The 14,626-nt window shown below is 54.8% G+C and overlaps 1 protein-coding gene across 3 annotated transcripts; it reads right to left on the bottom strand.

The window, feature by feature from the left end:
• Nucleotides 1-282: 282 nt before the first annotated feature.
• On the bottom strand, nt 283-12,949 carry UNC13D (unc-13 homolog D). Of its 3 annotated transcripts, none has more exons than XM_010721376.3 (32): nt 12,891-12,949; nt 10,394-10,426; nt 10,106-10,213; nt 9,839-9,898; nt 9,538-9,604; nt 9,279-9,456; nt 8,976-9,020; nt 8,735-8,803; nt 8,483-8,552; nt 8,236-8,340; nt 7,913-8,005; nt 7,633-7,736; nt 7,414-7,531; nt 6,804-6,928; nt 6,607-6,697; nt 6,440-6,496; nt 6,149-6,246; nt 5,875-5,926; nt 5,419-5,549; nt 4,933-5,053; nt 4,321-4,464; nt 4,067-4,165; nt 3,455-3,661; nt 3,280-3,348; nt 3,113-3,192; nt 2,882-2,987; nt 2,741-2,812; nt 2,557-2,640; nt 2,273-2,393; nt 1,979-2,102; nt 1,560-1,765; nt 283-1,476 (listed from the first exon to the last, which is right to left on the bottom strand). In XM_010721376.3, exons 2-32 carry the CDS (start codon nt 10,424-10,426, stop codon nt 1,370-1,372), a joined length of 3,144 nt encoding a protein of 1,047 aa, XP_010719678.1. In that variant the 5' UTR covers nt 12,891-12,949; the 3' UTR covers nt 283-1,369. The 3 variants fall into 3 exon arrangements, with proteins under 3 accessions (XP_010719678.1, XP_010719677.1, XP_010719679.1); XM_010721375.3 differs by lacking the exon at nt 12,891-12,949 and adding an exon at nt 11,186-11,684; XM_010721377.3 differs by lacking the exon at nt 12,891-12,949 and adding an exon at nt 10,582-11,124.
• Nucleotides 12,950-14,626: the final 1,677 nt, after the last annotated feature.

Here is a 14,626-nt window from a genome sequence, read left to right as displayed (position 1 = left end):
GGGGGGAAATCTGTGCCATCACAGCACATTGCTCCCCTTGACCAAGAATGCTTTTTTTCCCCCACTCCCTCCTGCATTGAGCCCCTTACTGTGGGGCTCCTCTTTAGGATAAGGGGGACCTGGTGGGGTTAGGTGAGGCAGACCCTTTGGAAATGGCACAACCACAGATCCAGATGTGTTTTGTCCCCCGCATTCTTGCCCAGGCTAAGAGTGAGGTGAGCTCAGCAGAGCCCCTGTGGTCACGGTTTTGCTGTGTATGGCATTGGACATAACACTGCCCTCTTCAAGTGTCCAAGAATGAGATTTTATTTAAGGCTGCATTCACTGCTTATTGTTCTACAAGCACAGCAGTCATCCGAATCGCCCCATTTATATTAAAGACTGTTAGTAATGTGACAGCATCGTGTCCCCGAGCAGAAGTGCCAGCATGGAACAGCATCCCCTCCACAAGCAGAGACCTTTCTTCACATCCCACTGCTGCACTGTGCTGCTCTGCAGACCTACATGCCCAACATGGGGACAGTAGCAAGTGACTGCAGCAAGCAAATGGCTGCTTTAATCCCTCGGTCAAGCCTGGCCATGGCAGTCAGCACCAAAGGAGCTTTGTTTCCGCCCCCATAGACAGCTTGACCTCAATTGCCTGCAGAGGAGGCAGCCAGGAGGGTGATGCTTTTAATTCCCCTGCAAACAGGGACCCTCTGAGTTAGGCAGGGGCTGACTGGATGGGAGCTCTGGGTTTGTAATTAGTTTAATTGCAGCTAAAAAAAAGAAGCACGTACACAGTTAGCAGCCAGCTGCCTGCTGGGTGTTGCAGCTCTCACACCTGGGCATCCCAGGGGTGTTCTGGAGCCAGAAGCATGCAGCTGCTTAGCACAGGCTTGGGGTGATGCTGGGCTCGTGGCCTCTGGTTCTGGTGTTTCAGAGCCCCAATCGCAGCTCAGTGTGGTACCCATTATTGCTGCTGTGCTTGGAGCACTGCTGGGTGGTGGGAGCTCTGCAGGGATGATTGCTGCCTCGGTGTGTGTTACAGCCTGTGACCCCTGCAAAGGGAAACTCTCACCCCTCAGAGCCCCAGCAGACAATGTGGCAGGTGCTGCTTTATTACCCTGCCTGGCCTTCTCCCACCTGCCACAAAGGCTGAGCCAGCACACCTGCTTGCTTTTAATTTAAAATAAAAAAAGAGAAACAACCAAGGAGGCAGGTTGCCTCAGCCATATAGTGGTGCTGCTGCAACTTAGTGTTAATCTGCAGGGAAACCCCCAACCACCCCAAGACCCTCTTGAGCCCTACGGGGGGCACTGCTGGAGGCAGGGCCTGCTCTTCCCATGGGATCCTGCTCTGGACCCCCGCATTTAGGCCCCTCTGCCCCTCATGCTGTCTCCTTGGACTGCTTGGCTCGTTGCTTGCGCAGCCTGACGAAGGCCTGGGCCTCCTTGTCCCCCTTCCTGCACTCCAGCAGCTGCAGGATCTCATCTCCTGTGGGGAGCAAAGGGGAGCAATGTGGGGTGGGGGAGGACACACGGTGTGGGGTTGGTTGTGGGGTGAGACCCCCCCCGTACCGCCAGGTTTGGGGTGGGTGAGGGGGAGGCGTGTTTGGGGCACCCAGCCCATGTCAGCCTGGTCCTCATCAGCATCCAGGCCAGGCACGTGGCACAGTGGGAAGAAAGCTTCTCCCTCCAGGTCGTTGGAACCCAGAGTGTCGTAGTCGAAGACAGTGAGCAGGAGACAAGCCCCGTCCTGGCGGCACTTCTCAGAGGGGATGAGGCTATGGGGTGGGACACACATCATTCGCTCCCCCCATTTTGGAGCTGTGGGGGGGGAAGCCCATAGGACATCCCAATTTCCCCTGCTGTGTGTCAACCTCTCTCCCAAGCGTCAGGCCAAGGAAGGAGGACAGGAGGTAAAAACCCACAGCAGGACCCACTTCTGTTAGTAGGGATGGGGAGGTGGGGGCTGCTGGGTGCTGAACTCTACATACAACTCGAAGGCTTCGTCGAAGAGGGGGTGCAGCTCATTCCTCTTGCACTGGGTGCTGCGGGCCACCACCTCTGGAAACTCATGCCGGGGCTCCAGGGTGAGCTGCACGAAGGGGTCACTGGAGCCTGGCAGGGTACAGCCATCAGCCCCCTGGTTATGAGGCATCCTGGGCATCATCCAGAGCACTCAGCCCTGCAATGGGGCTGACATCCCCGCCTGGCCCAGGGTAACTCCATACAGGGAAATAATCCCCTTCTTCCCTCAGCAGGCCCTGGGTTGCAGCCTTTGCTCTCACCGTTGGAGTCCAATGGGATGAGGTTGGCAGCATTGAGCACCTCCACGCGCAGTTTCTGCTCCGAAGGGCGGTACAGCGCTTTGATGGTCACAGCCCCGTACTTCTCTGAGCTGATGCCCAGCTGCACAGCATGGTAGAGGGAGCGTTATGGAGTCCTGGGGGCATCCTCCCAGGTGCCACAGACCCCAGCACTGGGGTAAAACCATTGCTGACAGGGCAAGGACTGAAGGAGGCTGTGGGGAAGCTGTGTCGGGAAGGTGCGGGAGGCCCGTCCTGACTCCCACCTGCTCCTGGATCCTGTTGCTGAAGTACTTCTGGATGAGCTTGCGGCTGGTGGAGGAGCAGAGGGCCAGGCGGCTCTCCAATGACTGCAGGGAGGATAAGGGGTGACTATGAGGGTCTGCAGCCTTGGGGACACCCCTCTCCATAGAACACCCAAAGGACATCCTGGCCCCCCCAGCACCATACCAGGAAGGCAGTGCTGTGGAGGGTCTCCAGAGGCAGCCCGCAGCCCTCGGCATGGAAGCACAGCTCCAGGCTCTGAGGAGGAGGATTCTGTTAGTAGCAACCAGGTGCCCACCCAGGGACCCTCCCCACCCTGCCAGGTACCTTCAGGGCACAGTGCAGCTTCCTGCAGTGCTGTACCGAGGGCACCTGTGGGCCTGCAGCCGCTGTCAGCACAGCCAAGGTGTGATGCCAGAGCAGAGCAAGGAGGCTGCGGGGTAAGGGAGGGAGCAGTGAGCTGGGGGATATACAGAGCACACACAGGTAACCAAGCTCATCCCACTGAGCTCAGCCCCACACCCCTACACCAAGGACCCCTGACAGGTCCTTGGTCACCTTTTGAAGTTCTCCTGGACCAGGTGTTCGTTGAGGTACTGCAGCTCTGACTCCAGGAACTTCATGAGAGGGAGGATGGACTGCATAGGAGGAGAGGGGCATTAGGGTGGGCACGGGAGAGGCTGCATTCAGCAGGGCACAGCAGAGGGGTTGGGCCAGGTGCTTACATCCTCAGGCTCCTGAGCATTGTTGGAGGCTGACAGCTCTTGAATGTGCCTGGCGATGCCCGCTTCCAGCTGCCAGGAGAGAAAGCACACAGAGACAATGAGGTTTATTTCCATCCCCTTGGGTTAAACTTCCTCACTTCAGGCCAGGTGCAGGGCAACCTGTGGCAGGTCTCACCTTGGTGGCCAGGGCTTGCACCACGTCCTGAATCTCACGGTCCAGACAGCAGACGGTGCTGTCGAGCTGATGGTGCAGTGTGTGCTGGATCTGCTGCTGGTCAATGACAGCCCCCATGCGCCGCTCCAGCTGGGCCCAATCCAGCTGCAATGGCAGCTTCAGGATGAGCAGTCGCAGCTGCTTGATGTTGTTCACCACGATGCAGAGCTAAGGAGGAAGGTCATTACTCAAGTTATGCCTCTGGCTCCAACCCCAACCCCATTTTCATCCTCATCCCTATAATCACTCCCACTCTCATCCCTACCCTAATTCCACCCTCATCATTCTTGTCCTCATCCTCATCCCCATCATTTTCATCCCATCCTCATTCTCACCCACATCTCATCTCCATCCTCTTTCCCATCTTCATCCCCACCTTCATCCCTATCATCATTCCCGTCCTCCCCTCTTCCCAAACCCATACGGTTTCTCTCCTGATTTTCCCCGATGACAGCCATCAGGTCCAGTTGATCCCCATGAAAGCCAGACCCAGGATACCGACTGCTCATCCGCTCAGAAACAATGGCCAAACCTTGCCTCCCCCTAAGCCCAATGTCCTGCCCCAATACCAACCCTATTGGCTGCTTCACCCTCGTTCTGCTTGCTCAGTGACAGAGCCTCAGCCCTCTCCTTGATGAGCCGGCAATACATCAGGGCGATTTTGCACATATCCTGCACGGTTGAGAAGCAACAAATGATACCAACGGGGCAGCATGGAGACCACTATGTTGGCATGGGACACTGGCCCCATTCGTTGGGACCTGACTCTAAAAGTAAGAGGAAACTAATGCTGCTTGTGTTTGCTTGGCAGTCCCAAGAGCACAAACCTCCACGAGCTTCACCATGATCATGAAGGCTTCCTCAGGGTCTGGCCAGTTGAGCTGCTGCCAGGTCTTCACGATCTGGACGTAGCAGGTGGACAGGTCAACAGTGGACGTGCTGTGCTTGTTGTGCTCCCCGAAGGGCGTCAGCTGGGAAGGCACAGAGCAAAACCAACTGAGTTATCCCCGACAGGAGAGCTGCTCCCTTTGTTTTAAGACCATCACCAGATCTTTCCTACACCCACCCTCAGGTGTGTCATCACCTGACCGCTCTGGGGAATGGAGGAAATGGGTATGCAGTGGCCCAGGCTTTCCCTCATTCTCCATCCCAATGTTGAACCGCAGTGAAGAACAGAGTGAGGAGCCCCTGGCCCCATAGCTGCCTTCCCTCCCCTCTTTCTGAAGGCCAGAAGAACCAGCTCATAGCATAAGCCAAATCACAGGGAGAGAAACCAGGCTGCAAGAGGGACCTCCGTGGTGGCATCAGTGCTGTGAAACAGGCATGGAGGTGAGGACCACGGAGGAGTAAATAGCCATGGGAAAAAGAAACCATTGGGAGTGTGTGAGGGAGCTGGTGGGACCCCAAATGCTGGGGGAGATGTTCTTCTCTTGGGTTACCTGGTCCATCTGCACAGCCCTCTGTGTTCTCTCCAGTGCGATGCTGTAGGCCTTCTGCAGCCACTGAGGCACAGCTTCCTTGAACCACTGGTGGAAATCACTCAGAGCCAAAGGCCCATCCCTGTGGATGGAGAAACCAGCTTCTCCCAGCGCATGGTGATGACATGGGGCTTCCAACCCTCCATCATCTCATACACAAGAAACAGAATAAGGAGAAAACTCCCCTTGTAGATGTCCCCATCAAAACCCACTGAGAAATGAGCATAAAATCATAGAATGTAGTTGGAAGGGGGCCATCAAGTCCAACTAAGGATCCCAATAAGGATCATCGAGTCCAAGCCTGAAACTCTTCTGGTGATGCTCACTCCAACACCAGGCCTGCTCTTGGGTGTAATTAGGGGTGGAGTGAGGGGGAAGGCTTCGGTGCTCTTCCAAATTGACTGTTCAGTGCCCCATTCCAGCACCACCCCTCTGCCAGGTTGATACCTCGTTGGGAGGAAGTCCTTCATCCTGTAAAGCTCCTGCAGGTTCAGGTAGAGCTGGAAAAGGCTTTCAGCTGCGGGTTTGGACATGCCAGTGTCGACCTCACGCAGCTGCTCCTGGACATGCTCTGCAACCTGGCAGTGACAACGGGGAGAAGGGCAGCTCATGGGGCACAGAGTTAGGGGGGTTCAGCTGGGAAGGCACGGGCTGTCTGAAGCCATGGGGAAAGGGCAGCTCGTGGCACTTCTTTTCATGTGGCATTTAAGCAGATCTTTTGGGTGAGGCAAATAGATAAATAATGATGGTGACTCTAGGGGAGTGCAGGGAATGATGGAATTTCCCTGGCTTGCTTTCTTTCCAGGCTTGCAACAAGAAGCCAAGCTTAAAGGCTAGCTAAATATCTCAGCCAGGCTTTAGACCTCAGCCCCAGGAGTGCAGAGCAGCCACAGGATCACTCACCAGCCTCTCCAGCTCCAAGTAGGTGATGGAGAAGAGATTCAGCTTCAACGTGCTACAAAGAGAGAAACAGAATCAGGAGCCAGTCCCAACCCAGCAAACCCAGCCCATCCTATTCCATTAGAGAGAGGAGAGCTCTGCAGGACAGAATTGGGACCACTCAATGATCTCCTTTTGCAGGTGGAACCCAAGGACCAGGAAATGAAGCATAAAACTGCCTCGTTGCTCTTGGTCCTGTGGAAGGTGGTTGAGGAGGGGTTTGAGCTCCACACCCCACCTGATGAAGAATTTATTCCAGATTTTGTCGCATTGCTGGAGATCTCCTATCACCTCCAAAAGGAATTTAGCCAAGGCTTTGCCATTTTCCTCCATGCTCTGAAAAAGAAGGAACAGCTCATTTGGGATGCTCAGCGATATTAAAGTGACCTGAGCTCCATTTGAAATGGATTAATTTCTATTATCTGTCCTTGTGGGGTAGCAAGCTATCGTTGGATCCACATGTGGAGCACTGAGCTTGTAGGGCTGGTCTGAGCACCATTGCTTTGGAGTAGCAGAGGTGGGAACTGACCGTCACCGTGGGCTGGAGGTGCAGTTTCTTCATGTGGAACCACTCCGTCGTGCCTGACTGCAAGAGAGGAGCCGCAGTGTGACAGCATGAAGCCACAGGACCAAGCCAGCCGTGGGGCTTTGCAGGAAGCCAGGTAGGGGTAGGGGGTGGACAGGAGGCCCCACTACCTTTAGCGCCTCAGAGACCATTTTGGGGAGATCAGGGCTGAGTGTGCACAGCTCTCTGAAAGCTTTCATCTTGCACATCTGGACCAGGACCCTGCAAAAGGGAGAACCGTTGACAAAACCCATCACCAGCCCCTCCAAGACAACACCTCTTCCCCAGGAGACCCTACACAAACAGTTCTCACAACAACCAGACTCACCGGAGCAGGGACTGCAGCCTCTCTGTGGACCTTGTGACAGAGGGGGGGAAGATGATGCGATACCTCCGGATGAGGGACATCCCATAGGTCAGCAAGGACTGGAAGGACTCTGCCAGCTCTGCTTTCTGGGGGATGGAAGGGAACATGCAGTTGTGCACGGTGCTGGGACCATGGTGCCTCACAGAAGAGAGCCCAAGGCTCTTGCTCCTCTCCCGATGCCCCCAGGAACTGCTCCCCAGAGGGGTTGAGCTGAGTTTTGTGCTGAAAGCTCATTTCTATGCATGAAACATTCCAAATCTCAGCATGGGATTCGGATGCCCTGGGAAAACAGGCCATGGGGAGGCAGCGGAAACTGGGTCAGATTTAATTTTCATTGGGCTTGGGACCTAGGGATGGTTGGATAGCAGCAGCTTCTCTGTGATGGGGAACAAATTCCCTGGTCTGTCCCAGTCCCATGACTGGTTTCCCACCGGTAATACCCTGCAGCCCATCCCTGAGGTCTCTGGGCAGCCCCATACCCCACAAATTCCTGCCCTTCCTACGGCACCAAGAGGGAAATGTAGCCAGGAGCCAGCAGGAGATGTGAGGGTCACACCTCCCCGTGTCCCACCTGCTCCGGCCGCAGGCGCTCCTGCACCCACTGGTACTCGATGCTGGTGATCTGGTGCAGCAGACAGCTGCAGTTGAACTCCAGGCTCTGGTACAGCTTGCTGTACGCCAGCCACTGCCTGGGGATTTGGGGAGAGGTTGAGGTGAGCCCCAAGGGGATGGCACAGGGCTCACGAAGGCTACTGCGGCCAGAATGGGGAAATGGAGATGGAATACTCACGCCATGACCTGGTGGAAGTCAGAGAGATCCTTTTGTGTGGCATGCAGGTACAGCACAGTGCTGGCATGTGGGCTCAGCTCCCCATCCCAGGCAGTGCTGCCGGCCTGCCAAGATGCACAGCTGGGTCAGGAATTCTGCAGTAGGCTGGGAATGTTGTTCACGGGGCCCCAGTCATGGCCAGGCATCTCCTGACCCCATCACGGTGCAACATGCCAATGTGGCAGCCTCCAAGGACATCATCCCCCATCCCATCCCTGCTGCTCCTCTCTCCTTACGGCACCTGGTGCTGCAGGATCTCATAAGACACCAGCTGCTGCAGGAGGTGGCGGTGCACGGTGTAGCTTGGCTGCATCCGGCTGCAGGTGGTGGCCCTCTGGAACGAGACAATGCATGCAAAGCACGTGAGCAATAACCATCCCCTGCCCAAGCAGTTGGAGAGCTGAGGACACAGGGACACAAATAACGTCGGGTTGGAGAACCCTGTCTGAACTCAAAAGTCAAAGTGTGAAGTGTGTCAACAGCTCCAGTCCCAGAGATGGGACACAGAGGATGTGGATCTGGGGGCGACCCTTTCTGCCGAGGCAATGGTTCCCTCGCTCCTACCTTCTTGTGGGTCAGCAGGAACTGCAGGTGACATTGGCCCCGGTTGGGGTACGTCTCTGTGCGCGGCTCCAGGTGGTACCACCGGTCATCCCAGCAGTGCAGGTCCTGTGTATGCAGAGATGAGGTGCAAGGAACTGTTCCCACTGTGCTGGGGACTCGGCATGGTTCTGGGGATCTGGGAGCTGTGCTGCCATGGAGATGGGGTCCTGTTCACCTCCCCCAGCCTTCACTCACGTCCAGGGCTCACCTTCAGACGGAGGACCACGTTCCCCAGGAAGTCATCCTGCCCTTTGTCCTTCCGAGCATCCTTGAAGATCCTGAAAGGCAGGAGCAAGAGAATGAAGGGATCCATGCAGCCACCAACTGGCTGTGATCCGGACAAAGCAAGGCAGTATGGAGACAGCAGAGAACTGCTGCCCTCCCTCCCTTCCTCTAAGGACATTTAGTGAACCCAGGGAGCAAACACACGATGTCCACAGCCCCACATGGCAGCACGCACCGTTTGAGGCCATGGAGGTCCGTCAGCTCGCCCAGCTTGTGCCGCACTGACTCCACCGTGTCTGAGTCCCTGTGAGCACAAGCAGCAAGGGAATGGAATTCATGTGATTGGAGAACATTCCAAGGGGAAATGGAGTCCAAGGGGATTTTTGTGCTTTGAAATGAGTGCAGATCCGAGGGTCACCCCACTGACCCTCCCAGCCCCATGCTGGGAGGCAGAACCCTGCTCCAGCTGTACTCACCACATGTCCAAGTAGAAGCTGGCTGTTTCCATGTCTTCAAATTCCCTAAGGAATGGTTAGCAGCTGTCACTGCGGCAGCACATGGCAGGACAGCAGCCTTTGAGAGGTGGGGATGGAAGTGGAAATAGACAGAGGTGGAAGTGAAGATAGATGGAGATAGAGATGCAGATGGAGATGAGATGAGGTGGAAGCGGAGATGGAGAGATGGAGATGTGGAAATTGAGACCCCACCCACCCCACACAGCCTAGGAGCCCTGAGACCCCTTAGTAGCAATGGGATGGGAGGGATGGGTGGCAGATTACAGGATAAACGTCTCATCCCACACCGGGTTGAGGGTCTGGCTGATGATTTGGGTGCGATGGATCTGGTCTTCAGGAACGAGGTCCTTGACCACAGCCTTCAGCCTCCTCTTGCTGTCGGGGTGGGCTGGCTCCTGGCTCTTGGACTCGATGCCCAGCAGGCAGTACGGGTCGCTGAACCCTGCGAGAGCCAGCAGTGCTATCCCCACTGAGAGCAGCAGCTGCACCCTTTCTGCAAAGCCACCCACCCAGCTCTGCTTACCGCTGACGTCTTTACCCAAAATCCCTTTGGCTTCTTTCACGGTTGCTTTCAGACAAAAAATTGGGCTCTGGCAGAGAGAAAAGATTGCTTAACGGAGGGGAAAAGCAACCACAGTGTTTGCTGCTGGATGCACTCCAGGATGTGATGCTGCTGCGTGCTCAGAGGGGTGTCACTGACCCCAAGAGACAGTTCAGTGCCCCGTATCACAAACAGGCTCAGCCCCTGCACAGACCTGGGGCATCCCAAACCCAAACATCCAAATCCAGCAGCATCCCAGCACAGAGCCCGCCCCGTTCCGTACCTCCAGCTCCTGGACCTTCTGCATGATGGTCCTGTGCTCCTCCGCATCCATGCCAAAAGCCTGTTACAAACATTAGGGCTGGTAACGGATGTGGCCCTGCTGATCTTAGCTGGAGAGCAGCCAGGGACTTTCCAGCTAGAGGGGCGAGGAGCAGCAGGAAGGCTGGGAGAGCTCATCAGGGAGAACCTTCTGACCACCCTTGTGCATCCCCAACCCTGTGAGGTCTTTAGAAATTGCCTTCTGAGGGTCCCGTGGAGAAGCACCCACCTTCTGCACATAGGCACAGAGCTCCTGGGTGTCAGCAACATGTTGGGGCTGGGGTTTGCCCAGACGGTGCCGGATGGTGTAAAGCACCTCCTGGTAGAGCAGGGCCAGCTGCGGGGAAAGTGCCATCACATCACTGCCATTACAGTGTCCTCCCTTGTCTTTGCTTGCCCTCCCTCCCAGTGCACCCAGGGGATGCTGACAGCAGGGTGCTCCTCCTGCACCCAAAGGTGCTGTCCCCACACTCTGATGACCTCAGTGATGCCACCACAGGAACCCACGTGATCGTACCTCTTGCTTGGAGAAGCGGTGTGAGAGATCCATCTGGAAAAACAAGAGGGGAAGGAGGGATTTCCCATCAGGTCTGGGGGCACAGTGATGGTGGGTAGTGGGGACAGGGTGGGCTTGTCCCAGAGGTGCCATTAAACCCCAGTGGCACTTAAGGCAATGGAATGAAAACCATTGTTCCTTCCGCCTACCTGCACCTGGGGATGGTGACCATAATGGTGCTGTGTGCCATTTGGGACAGTTCCCACTGTTTGAGCCCCTTGGGAGTGCAGTGGGGTGACTCAAAAACAAACAAAAAACCCCCAAACTCATATTTTGGAAATGTTTGAAGCTCGTTTGGTCCTTTCCATGCTGAGCACAGACCCAGCTCAGATTGAGCTGGGGTGTTCGGGGGGGATGGATGAGCCCAACCCAAGACCTGGAATGACCTTGGGATCCTCCTAGTGGGAAAAGAAAAACACCCACTGGATCATCACTGTTTGCTTATGGCAAATCCAGGGCTGCCATAATCCCCTGACCATCTGTGCTGGGTTCTGCTCCACCACTACTGCAGGTTACCACTGGAGCTGCTCCTGCTTACGTGGATAAGGAGGTGCTGAGCTGGCAGCAGGGAGTTTGTTGCTTGGGGGCATTCAGTCCTACTTCTCCTTTGGCTCCAGCACCAGCCCGTTCTGGCCACACGCTCCTCCCCCCATTTCTCCACCTGAGCACATTTTCACCATACAGCCTCATCTGCCAGCCCTGCACCCTGCGCTCCCGCAGCCCTGAACGCCGTCCCCATCCCACAGCACCTACCTCGGGGTTCTCCTCCTCCCTGGGGAGGGTCCCCATAAGTGCTCCACCAGCAGCCGCCATCCTGGGGCTGGGCTGAGCAGCCACCCCAGCACTGTTCTGCCTTCCGCTTGCTCGTGCTCAGGAAACTGCAGCCCCTATCGCATCACGGCCACTTGAGCAAAACGGAAACTAGGAGCAGTTGCAGCATGCAGCACCCCCAGCTCTGTGTGGTAGGAGTGGGGTGAAGGGAAGGCATCACGTCCAAATTCAACCATTAATTGTGAGCGAGGGGTTGGGAGAGAGTGAGCAAAAGCTGTCACAGGAAGGCAAAAATCATTGGAGGTGAGGAGGACACACAGCGGTGGCATGGAGGGCCTGGGCTGCTCTGTGCTGGAGTACTTCATGAGCATGGGAGGGGGACCCCACAGAGAGCAGAAGTCGACTGCATCAATGGAAACGGGATATGATGGGATCTGCAGCATGGCCCCAAAGCTGCGGGGTGAGAAACTGCAGCACACAGATATCCTGCAGTACACAAACACCCCAAGCAAGTTTGGGCTGAGAGCTGATGCAGTCATTGCTGGATGGGGACAGGCACGGGGTTTTCCTTGCTGGAGAAGGCAGCAGCCATCCTGCAGCCAGGCAGTGCAGCTCACTGAGAAAACAGTAGGAAATGAGTGGGAACCCAGGGCTGCTGACGGCCTTCGTTCCTGTAAACACTTCATTTGATTGCAGCATGCAGATTTTCACACCAGCAGCACCCTTCTCTCCAATCCCTATCAGAACATCAACCAGGCTGAGCTCAGCATCACATCCTCTCTGCCCCCTGCTCTGGGGCTGCTACGTGCTGCCCTTTGTGCTGCTCAGTGCTGGGCTCAGCCCATAGGAATCCTGGATTAGTACTCCCTTCACCTTGGGCAAGCAGCGGATGGGACACACAGAGGAGGAGGCCCAGCCCAGCCCTACAGACAAAGATGCTGAGCACTGACGTGGGACATCAGCATGGCATGCTGTTCTTATCAGAATAAAGCAGAGATGCAATGACGTACGGTGCTGCTGGGAACAAACGCTTTCATCTGCCTTTGGTTTTGGTTGCAAAAGCAAAATCTGTCATAGCAAAGAGCAACTGCAGAGATAAAGGCACGGCAGGCACAGCACCCCCGAGCTGCTCGCACCTCTGCTGCTTCTCACCAGTAGAAAGTTCACAAGGGCAGAGCAACACCATCCACCCCAGCACCAAGAGCAGCTTCCAGAAGTACCACAGCTTTCTGCTTAGCAGGGATAACCCCATGGAGCTGAATGCCCCCCACCTGCAAGCAATCTGCAGGACCTTGCACTCCCCTGCTTCCAAAGGACATTGACAGCAATCAGTGCTGCCCAAACCAGCTCCCCCTGCACACCAGTCCATCCCCACGAGCACAGGCAGGGGCATGCACCATAGATATGCACAATACAGAGCAAACCCCTCCATCCTCTTTAAAAATAATTCACCCTAAGAGAAAACCTCTTCCTCTATAGGCTATAGGGCTATATAAGGCTACAGGCTGCCCTGGCACAAATTGAGTCCATAGTTCATAATAGGGGTTATAGCTGCTGCTTTGGGGTACCAGAGCTAACAGGTCAATGGACAGCAAGAGGCACTGCAGCCTTTAAGATTTATCTCATCTCTAAATGAGAGCCTGGCACAAAGGGACCCGCGAGCACAAAGCACTGCTGATCTTCATACCTCTCCACCTGATAATCCTGGAGCCACCACCTGTCCTTATCTGAAGCAGAGCGGGCAAATGGTCAAAAACTGATTTCAACACATCCCTCCCCAACTTCTTTTAAACCCCGACTCCGATGACTGCGCAAACCCTGTGGTTTGGCAAGCCACACTGCAAATGGGCAATAAGGGGAGTGGGAATGGGGTGGAAGGAGGTTTCACAATGAGGGCAGTGTGGGCCCAGCCCCCCCTGCAGCTTTCTGCTGCCCCAGACCCCCAGATGCTGCCTGCCCTGGGTCTGGAGAGCCGAGACCTGAGCGAGGCAAAGACAAAATGTAGATAGGCAGCATTTGCTGAGCAAGGCTCGCAGCCCAGCTTCAACAGCACAACGCAAATCAGTACCTTTTGCTCCAGGATCCACCTGTCAGCAGTCTGTCGTCCCGGGGCAGGCAGGAAGACACTGCAGTGACCGTGACAGCACGGACAGCCCTGAGTACAGTGGGTGCTGCAATACGTTTCCAGCTCAGGCTCAGGAGAGCAGCATTTCCAGCTGACTCACCCAGGGTTTGGAGATGGGTGAGTAATGGCAAGCATGACTGTGGAGAAAACCCTTGTCTAAAATTAACATCTTCACATCTTCATCTTACATGACCTGGCGTTTCAAACCAACACACAACAAATAATAAGGGAAAAGAAATAAAAAGCCAACATTTATCACTTGGTCTCACTCAGCAGAATGGTGAGGTGAGGAGGGCTTGGCCTCTTCCTTAGGCTGCAGGCATTCCTGAGCAGGTAGGCACCAGCCCTGCCCCTCAGGATAAACAGCTTCCCCAGCCCAAAGGATTTCAACAGGACTTTTAGGACCTGCCATAGGACGCCTGTAAGCAGCTCCTGCAGCAACTGCTCTTTGCACAAGATCTCAAAGAGCTTTGGAAATACCCCATTTTACCACACCCCAGAGAAGGGGGAAACAGCCCCATCTCAGAGCAGGGAAGCAGGCACCAAGAGCTGAAGTCACATCACAAAGACAGGATTGCACACGAGTTGAAAATCTGTTTGCCAAAAGGTTTGCTGGATCCAACACTAACTGCTGCCTACGCCCTGCCTTTCTGTGCAATGGTGTAATACCATACCACAGATCTCATCGTTTTTGACCTGCTCCTTCTCCCCTTCTCACAGGCCTAGAATGGAGGAACAGCAACATCCACTAAGAGGCCATTGTAAAAGGCTCTCAGCTCGAAAGCCACTAAAATCCACGTTAAGAACAGGAATATTTCATTTCTTCCAGCCTGACTCACTCAAAATATTTTTTCTTTCTTTTTTTTAAAGGCAGCAAACACTACAGCTTCTCTGCTGACTTCACTGCTTGCCCACACCAGCAGAAGAGAGATTCAGCTTGAGTTGTCATGAAAGTAATTACAGAAAAGTTTCTTCCCAGGAGCACACTTAGTTGTGGAATGATATTAAAAGTAAAAAGAACCAAGCCAACACTCACATGTTTGTGCTGCTTGTACGAGAGCTGTACTGTACGTGGTGCTGGGCAAGAGACTCCAGAGCTTCACACAAACTGTGCTTACTTACAGACATTAATCCTAGAAGAGTGTAAATGTGAAAGAGCCATTTTAAAAGCAGGAGCCCTGCAGCTTCTTATGCTGGGTTGATGAGATACAAGAAAACCAGCACTGAAGTATCTTAATTCACAGAACAGGGATTGTTATGTTCTCACTGGGCTCTAATGTTTTCTGTCTTCACGTTTC

This window comes from Meleagris gallopavo, chromosome 20, assembly GCF_000146605.3.
Source record: "Meleagris gallopavo isolate NT-WF06-2002-E0010 breed Aviagen turkey brand Nicholas breeding stock chromosome 20, Turkey_5.1, whole genome shotgun sequence".
Taxonomy (NCBI): Eukaryota; Metazoa; Chordata; class Aves; order Galliformes; family Phasianidae; genus Meleagris; species Meleagris gallopavo.
This window is presented reverse-complemented; position numbering and strand designations above follow the sequence as displayed.